At 37.4% G+C, this 9,610-nt stretch overlaps 1 protein-coding gene across 3 annotated transcripts in view; it reads right to left on the reverse strand.

The window, feature by feature from the left end:
• LOC106053994 (uncharacterized) overlaps positions 1-7,517 on the reverse strand; it is a 31,931-nt gene extending 24,414 nt beyond the window's left edge. For 2 of the 3 annotated variants that reach the window (XM_056017865.1, XM_056017867.1), the window contains exons 1-5: positions 7,389-7,517; positions 5,656-5,743; positions 4,658-4,718; positions 2,973-3,158; positions 176-236 (exon numbers count right to left, since the gene is read on the reverse strand). In XM_056017865.1, coding sequence (XP_055873840.1) covers positions 176-236; positions 2,973-3,158; positions 4,658-4,718; positions 5,656-5,743; positions 7,389-7,437 — 445 coding nt within the window. In that variant the 5' untranslated portion in view covers positions 7,438-7,517. The remainder of the gene's footprint in view (positions 1-175; positions 237-2,972; positions 3,159-4,657; positions 4,719-5,655; positions 5,744-7,388) is intronic. The other variant, XM_056017866.1, reaches the window with a different exon arrangement.
• Between the last annotated feature and the right edge of the window lie 2,093 nt (positions 7,518-9,610).

Consider the following 9,610-nt stretch of genomic DNA (forward strand, 5'->3'; position numbering starts at 1 on the left):
TTTAATTATCATTCTATTGTACGTCTCCTTATTCCAGTAGCATACTTCATGCTCTGGTTTCTTTTGTGGTCATGTGCGGAGCTAACGTTGGACGCTCAACAAACTCGATTTTTACAAAAGGAAAATGAACAGAACTCAAACAAAACAATGTATGTTTTCATTAAAGTGCACCTGCCTACTACTTTCATTGTCTCGTTCACCGAAATTTTTTTAGTTCCACAGCTTACTACAACCCCCTGTTGATCAAAACAAATTCAGTTTTAGTATAAAAAATAATAGCACTAGAAAATTCTGATAAGTATCGAATGCCTAGAGTCCTAGATCGTAACAAAACGAAAATAAAAGCATTAAAATATTATGTTGAAATCCTGAAGAACTGAATAGAACAGCGCTCTATTTTGTTTTTCCTTGGCACAGTCCGCAATAGAGCCCAGCAGCAAAAAGCTGGCTAGAAGAAGAAGAATGATGAGATCCCTGAGTCCTAGATCCGGCACTAGCAAACAGTGATATTTTGTTTTGGCCCCTAATAACATATATCCGCAATGGCTGATACAGCCCAAGAATTCTAGATTCGATACGAATAAATCATCAATAGGAATTCCAAAGTACAAACAGTTACGTGTGCAACCTACCCTACCCTACTGTTGCTACTCGGTTGATAGCCCAGTTATAGGAGGGCTTAATGCAGAACTGACGTGAAAAACACGTGAACGGATGAAGATTACTTTCATTTCTAAGCTTGCATCATCCCTGTCTGTCTGTCTGGTAAAAATTTAAGAAACACTATTTCTTCCAATTCTCATTTTAGGGTCAAGTTCAGTTTTTTTCCCACAATTATTCATTGTTCCTAACAAGTAGTTAAATGGTGTTAATTTATTAACTATGTTTAATACTGAAAAAATGGAAATAAACCTGACAACATTGAGAGATATGGCTTTATAATGTGGGGTTCTTGCCTTTAGATAAGCTCTGTTTTTTTAAAAGTATTTTCAAAATAATACTGCTTAATCTTATAACTTTGAACATCAGTGTGGATAAGTTTAGAGTATAGGTGTATACAGACAAATAGGTGAACAAGAATAACATATAAAAATATTTTTTTAAAAAAAGCTTTATATTAAGTGTAATTGTATCAATTAGTTTGGATCTGTCATGTAATTAAATGTGTCATATATCTGGAATAATAACAATAAATCTGTGTGATTGCAAATAGTTTTACCAATTGTTTTTGTTGAGCGTAGTTTTAAGCTTTCATCTTTCACAATGAGCCATGGCCCTAACACTCGTCCGGACAAGGGAGGGGAAGGTGGTATTTCCGTTAATGATACCGTGACCGCTTTTTAAAAAAATGTATTTTATATCATAAAAAAGGGGAAAGACTTAAATTAGAACTTGAGGGTTAAAGCGTCCTCAAGCCAACACTCGCTGCGCCAGAGAAGTGCTTATGAAAACAGAAGGTTAAATAGTTAGTTTCAAACGACGACCTAATTCTCTACACAATGTAAAAAAGGGGACTAATTCAACTTATGACGCCGCATCTATCAAGTAGAAATAATTTCCCTTGTTCGATACCAAACATAATAATATATTATCAATAGTTAATGGACCTCATTCACCAATTGTAAACAAACAACATTTAGACATGTGGTGCTCTATCTCTTCAATATAATTTACGATCTAATGTTTAATTCATGATGGTTGTCACGTGACAGTTTTTTCCCGTTGTTTTATCAATAATATCACGTGACTAAATGTTGTTTGTTTACGATTAGTGAATGAGGACCATTAAATAATATTTTTTTTTCTGTATTGTCAGGTAATATAAAGTAAAGTTCCCCTTTCAGACCTTGTGGTCTATAGGACAGATGATGTAAAGGTCATCTGTTTCTGTGGCCTACGGTTAACGAGGGTGTCATGTGGCCAGCCCAACGATCAACCGCGTGTGACAAGGTGGTTTAGAAGTTTTCCGTGTGTGCGTGTCTAGGGGTTTTTCGAGTTTGAGAACCCACACTTGAACAAATGTATATACAGGCACAACGTTGAAATACAGGCAACAAATACTATATATGTATAGAAGTAGATACACAAGGTTTATTGTACACGGGGAAAATAAGGTATAATGACATTGAATGAACTGGGATGAGCTCTAGTGCATTTACATATAAAGGTATATCATCATTAGATTTGAGAGCCAAGTGGTTTGGGTGTCATTAGGCTTTCTTCCTTACCTTATGTGTCCGGTGCTGCCTTAAGGAGACTGGTTTGGCTGGTGCTGACACTGTCTGTTGGTGGGCTGGCGGACCCCCCAGTTCAGAACCCAAGCGCTTTACCACTTGGCCATCGCGCCTCCTTGTATAGTCAGGTAGAAGGAGTAATTGCGCAAAATTTCAACTTGATCCGAGATTTGGTGCGGGAGAAATAACGTGTACACAATTTTTACCAGACAGACAGACATAGTGAGAGGATATAATCTTACAAAAAAAAAATATTTAAAGAAAGACAACTCGCTCGCCTCTAGCTTGTTTTCTTCCATGTCAACTTTCACTACCCTTTTTTAAAACTCAACCTTCAACCTCGAGGTTACATTAGAATCTATTCCACCTAGACATCCAAACTTTCCTCCGCGTCCTACTCAATATTACACCAGAAACAAGGGCACATACTCGAATAATGACCTCACATAACAAAATACGCACTTAGCCTTTTTTTGTGATAGGTCATCAGCACACTCAAACCAAGACCATTCCTAATAGAGAGCGTCGCCACTGAACTGCGACGTCGCAACCTGTGGGCTGTGGAGACAAATAGCTCGTTGTCACCTGGTACCGGCCTGTGACGTGGCAGCACGCTATTGGTCTAAACTGCCCACAGATTTTCTGACGTCGCAGATCAGCACTCAGGCCTTCTATAGCGATTGGTCTCGCTCAAACACCGCAGCCCAAAGACAGATGGCGACGCCTGTTGTTACTTACGTGCAAGTGTTCCGTGATATCGACGAAGAAGAAATAGAAGCCGAAGACCTTTCTGTAGACGTGGCTGCTGTTACCTATCTTAGCAAACTCATAAAGGGTATGACAGCCACAGGTCTTGTCAACCATAACCGGCGGCACAGGCTTGACACAGTAGATATATTCAGACAACGGGACCTTACAAAAGCTCTGCAGATAGGAAATACAATGTTACGCATCCTTATGTGAAGTCTTCAATAGGTGGGAGTCTCAGGCGCAGATTATGTTTCAAACAAGGGTCAATTTTAACATGGTTGTTGAGTGGCTAGTATATTATTATTAAATAATTTTACAAAGAAAGTTTGTGTTTGTTACATCAACTCAGATGTGGACCCCGTAGGGTACAAGTTATGGCCTTCTGTTTGTTAAGTAATGCATGTTAAAAACGTAGGTTGCAATATTTGCAAAGAAAGTTTGTGTCTGTTACATAAACTCAGATGTGGACCGTCCAAGTACGGGTCATCTGTTTGGTAAGCAATGCATGTTAAAAACACAGTTTTATATATTTGCAAAGAAATTTTTTTAGCTGTAATATAAACTCTGATGAAGACCCGTAGGGTCCAAGTACGAGTCAACTGTTTGGTAGTAATTCATGTTAAAAACGCAAGTTGCAATATTTACAAAGAAAGGTTGTGTCTGTTACATAAACTCAGATGTGGACCTGTAGAGTCTAAGTACGGGGTTTAGTAAACATTGCATGTCTAAAACGCAGGTTTGCAACGAAAGTTTGTGTCTTTTATATAAACTCAGATGTGGACCCCGTATGGGTCATCTGTTTGGTAAGCAATGCATTTTAAAAACAAAGGTTCTATATTTGCAAAAACAGTTTGCGTCTGTTATATAAACTCAGATGTGGATCCGTACATTCCAAGTACGGGTCATCTATATGGTAATCAATGCATGTTAAAAACAAAGGTTTCAATATTTGCAACAAAAAAGTTTTTGTCTGTTACATAAACTCAGGTGCGGACCTGTAGAGTCCAAGTACGGGTCATCAGTTTGGTAAGTAAAAGTAATGCATGCTAAAAACGCAGGTCTCAATATTTTTAGCAGGGATATCAGATGCTACGAAGTACAAGATCGCAGACTCCACATCCATATCTCCCTTACAAAATAAGCGGAGCCTTAATGTTGTCCACGTGATTCTATTGTTTGCCTGGTTGTTGTTGTTGTTATTATTAGTAATACATTGTTAATATTTATAATTATTCCAAGAATCGATTGTTATGCTGATACTGTTCCGAGTGAGCTTAGCCTAAAGGATGTGATTAAATGCTACTGTAATTCTTGGTTATCTACGGACAAATTAATTGCTGAATAAAAAATCTTTTATTGTCCGCCTTGGTAGTGCAAAATAACATTCACTCTTTGACATCTTAAGGGCCTCTTTATGAAAAAGTATTATACACTTGTAATATACATTTTTATATTTCAGATAGAAATTAGGGCATTCAGTCAATTAATAGTATACTTTTATACACCCTAAAATACATTAATTAATAAAATATATATCAATCTTTTGACTTATGAAATATATAGTGTATGATGTAAAAAAAATAATACTTTTCATTTAACGATATAATAAAAAAAAAAAAAGATAAAGACACTTTATTATTTAAAATCTGTATAATGTGATAAGTTTGTATTACTTCGTCCGTCATGTTGAACATTATGTCCCCTTGAACAGCTAAAGCAGCATCGGCGTCGATTCTGTCAAGGTTGAAAAAAAAACACAGATCAGCAAAAGCTAAACCTAATTCAATGAATTAAGAAAAATGCTAACATGCAAAAATAAATAAAATATTCCTTAAAAAAAAAATTATCTAAAGGGAAAGAACTCCGCTTTAAAAACCAACACTATCAATAATGAAAAAGTTATTTCCCTTATTCGAGATCAAACCAAATAAATAATTACCAATAATCGAATAATTGTGGATTTTTTTTTTTTTTAGTTGTGTCACCAATATTTAATAAATGAAGATTCAGACTTTTTTTTTACTTTATTATAAAAGACTTGTAGCTTTAATTGATACTTGTTTCTGAAATGGGAACTTTTTTATTTACTTTATTATCAAAGACTTGTAATTTGAATTGATACAGTAGGCCTACTTGTTTCATTTCGATAGCTCTCCGTTACATCTACAGCCACAAACAATTTTTCTTTCAGCTTACGGACCTCTCCTAAAAATAGATTTCACATCACTGCTCTATACCGAAGTTTGTATTCCGAATTTTAAAAAAAAAAAAAACGCTTTCCCTTTCCCTTTCAGAACTTGCGATCTATGGGGCAGATGATGTTAAGGTCATCTCTTTCTATGGCCAATGGTTAACGAGCAGGCTGTCATGTGGCTAGCGCAATGACTAATCGCTTTTATTTTTTACCCAACTAATGTCAGGTACCCATTTGAGATGGGTGGACTCGAAGGCGCTCTTCAAATCCCGAAATTTAAAATCCCAGTCGAACCCAAGCGCTTAACCACTCAGCCACTGCAACACTATTCCGAAATTACACACGATTTTAAGGCCCAGTTTAACACACCATAAACATAAATACTAAACAATAAGCCAACACGCATACACACACACACACACACAAACAACAACTTTAAATTGAGTTAACAAAACAAACTCCCTAACACAATGTTACCCTAAAAGACATTGAACCGTGAACGGGCGTCCCTTCAACGGCATGATCGGTTCCAAAAATACTCTCACAGTCCCTTCTTGACCATGACCTGATAACGAGAACACAAACAGTTACTAGAACACATTTCACATCTTGTTGATTCCAAGGTAAATTAAAACTCAGCCTTATGACGGTCCCAAGCCCGGCTGAGAAAGGAGGAGGGCTGAGCGTAAAGCTAGCTACCCCACCCTGTAGACAAACCACTAGCTACAGAGACACCGAAAAGCAAATCAACAGAAGTCACGGACCTGGGAGAGGATGGACATCCAGCTGGAAGGTTTATGACGCATGTCAGCAGTGGCGAAGTAAGGCACCCGTGGATCCGGGTTCAAGACTATATTGATGCCCCAATTCCCTTTATCTCCCCTCCCTACACACACACACACACACACACGTACACTCTCTCTCTCTCTCTTTTTTTTTCTCTCTCTATCTCTCTCTCTCTCTCTCGGCATATTTAGTACGAGACAACAAGTCGAGAAGTCTATATGTATCGCTAAACTGACCAAAGAGACATTCCATGGCTAGTAGTGTAACTTTTGTGCAAGTAATCAAGTTGCTACGTTTAATTCAGTAATTGGTCATACAATTTAATGCTAAGAGCTACCCATTATTACAATAAGCCTGATGAATGCAGTGTCTAACATCAAAACAGTCCGAGCCGCAGGTACACAGACTCTAGTCTAGCTGAAAATACGAGCTACAATTTTGAAGTCAATATAAAGTTTGATATAACGTTTATGTTCTTTTTTTTTTGTCAACCGGATTTTACAAAAGTGCCATTAAGTTTCCACTTTGGTGTCATCTCCAAGGGCTCAAGTGGGCCCCAACCGGTCATGAGTCTAAGTGCAATGAGCCCTTACGCGCCATGGATGCTACGCCACTGCATGTCGGTGAAAGCCAAAGTCCTCTGGAAGCCGACAGAACCACCACCATCGGTACATGGAACGTTCCGACCATGTATGAGAAGTAGATATCCTTCAGAGACGTTACTGATGGACGGGTCACACCCTTCGCAAGCCTGCATCCAACATAACAAGGCAAGCTCTAACCTGGAACCCCCAAGGAAAGAGGAAGAGGGGAATACCAGGAATACAACATGGTGCCTCGATTTGGAAGCAGATGCCAAGCAGATGGGCAAGACGTGGGGACAGTTGGAGAGACTCGCCCAGAACCGAGAGGCCTGGATGAAGCTGGTTGTTGGCCTATGCCCCAGAAAAGACCACAGGCAGAGATGAGATGAAGGACAATGAAGGTAAATTAAAAGCTTATGGCACTTCAGCTGTTAGAACTACGAGACATTTCTTTAGCCAGTATACATAATCACTTTGATCTTTGGATTATTTTAATGTTTAAATTAGAAAGTAAATTTGTATACACTTTAGATATACTTTATTTATTTTAAGCTACAAGATCTAGATAATTTACGCAAGATAAATGTCAATTATTATAAATCCATAATTTACATATATTCCTTATCTAATTCTTAGTCTATTGTAGATACTTTATTTGTTTTTAGATTTTTAGAGTAGATCTATTCTTTATAATATAGATATAGAATATCAAACCATTCTCTCTGTTCTAGCTCTAGACAATAAATCTAAAATTAGTAAAATCTAGACTAGGCTAATCTGTATTCTGTTTAATAACGATCTAGATCCAGGTCCAAAATTTGATTTAGTTAAACCGCTTACCTAAACGAAAAAGTGTTGAAAATATTACTAGAGTGAAATAAATATTCATGTCTGAACGAAGGCACAGTACAAATTGTGTGTAGCTTCAAATACTCTATACATACAAAATGACAAGCTCGCCGCTTTGGAAAAAAAAAGGCACACTTCGCAATAATCCAGACAGACACACAATGACACACACACATACTCAAAATTTGTTTGTTGGTGCGCAAATTTGTGCAGCTATACTCAGGAGCTGGCGACCTCAAGGCAGCTTCCTGCACACAGTTCTACACACTGGCAGAGCATGCGACGCCGCTGACCCCAAACTGTATTGGTACTTGTGTTCCTTTCGATAACTCAGCTGGCGTGGAAAGGGCGTAACTGCTGTGTGGGCGACATCGTTCAGACCTAGCTAATACCCAGGAATTCATCTAATTTCCCTGAGATGAAACATAGTCCTGTGAGACTGATAGAAGTCATAATAATAAAAACTAGCAATATAAAAAAAAAAAAAAATCATTAAAAAAAAATCTTATCAAAAGGGAAAGAACCCAACCCTTAAAACTAGATCTATATCTATCAATAATATACAAGTTATTTCCCTTATTCCATATAAAACATAATTATTACTAATAATTTAGTATTTTTAAAAAATTTGATTCATGTTTTGCTAGGTCCAATATATAATTTTTAAAGTATCAACTTGATCGGAGAATGCGTGAGGGAGAACTAGCGTTAAAGATTATTTCAATGGACTGAACCCAACAAATTCAGGCCTTTCTGTGAATAGTGAACCATCAGTTTCCCTGGTTGGTATCAAATAAAATAATGAATTACCAATAATTATTTGACTAGTTGGTCACTTTACATATTGATTCATGTCTTGTTTATGCTAATGAATAATTTTGCGAAGTTTTAACTTAATCCGAGAATGGGTGTGGGAGAAATAACGTGTACAAACTTTTTACCAGACAGATAGAGTGAGTTGATATAAGCTTTGTAACAAATATTGCCAACCTTCAGTTATGGAATGATTGCAACGTATTACGTATGATATACTTTTTTCCCTATAAATCTCTGAGATATGGGATTTGAAATCGGTGGAATCATAAGCATGGGCTTTAAAAACAATAGGAAAATATAAAAGTTATTTACCTTGTTCCCCTTTTAGACCTTGTGGGTCAATAGGGCAGATGATGTAATGGTCATCTGGTTCTGTTGCATCCGATTAACGAGGGTGTCATGTGGCCTATACTTTTCCACAACTAATGTCAGGTACCAATTAGAACTGGGTGGTTTTCAAAGGCCCATAATATCCCGAAATTAAAAATCCAAGTCTTCACCAGGATTCGAACCTGCAACTCCAGGTTTGTAAGCCTAGCGCTTTACCGCGCAGCCACCGCGCTTCCTACTAAGTCTTGATTTGACCAATATTAGAACCCCAAGAAACCAAGAACAAAAATTACGACCAGATGCAGAAAACAAACTTGATGTTTAAAACAAATGAAAATTAAAATTTGACTACACTAGCGCCATTAGCAAAATCATTAAATTTAATGACACTTCAGAACTTGGTAAAGTAGCTAGATCTATTTACTTTATACAAACATAAAAACCTAATTTAGGTGGAAATAAACCCCAACCTTATAAAATACTTGTAATGGGAAAACAACTAATAGACTACCACTGGACCTCATTCACCAATCGTAAATAAACACATTTAGCCACGTCATAATATTGATTAAACAATGAAAAAATATTTATCACGTGACAGCCAATATGGATTACGTAATTTGTATAGAAGATGTATAGAATCACGTGGCTAAATGCTGTTTGTTTATGATTGTTGTTTGTTTGTACAATGTTTTACATGTTACGGATGTTCCTTCAGAGTTGAAGATAATTATCCAAACCTCCCGAAGGACGACAGGGGATAGGAGCGGGCAGGGTTTGAACGCGGGACCATCGATAAATCTGAACGACAGTCCAGCGAGCAAACCGCACGACCAGTCAGCCATCAATTACATGGCTTTATTCGAGAAGATTGCGGTAGACAGTGAACGAGCACAAACACATCTTACACGACATTGCTTAAGTACTATGAACACACACACACACACTGGACGTGACCTGACACGCTGGACACACGCAGAAAATAAACAACTTAGTTACACTACAACTAGTCGACCGGCGCGTAGCATACGCCACTATTTTGCAGGGCCGGCCTTAGGGCATCACAG

The sequence above is a fragment of the Biomphalaria glabrata genome, chromosome 18 (assembly GCF_947242115.1).
Source record: "Biomphalaria glabrata chromosome 18, xgBioGlab47.1, whole genome shotgun sequence".
NCBI lineage: Eukaryota > Metazoa > Mollusca > Gastropoda > Planorbidae > Biomphalaria > Biomphalaria glabrata.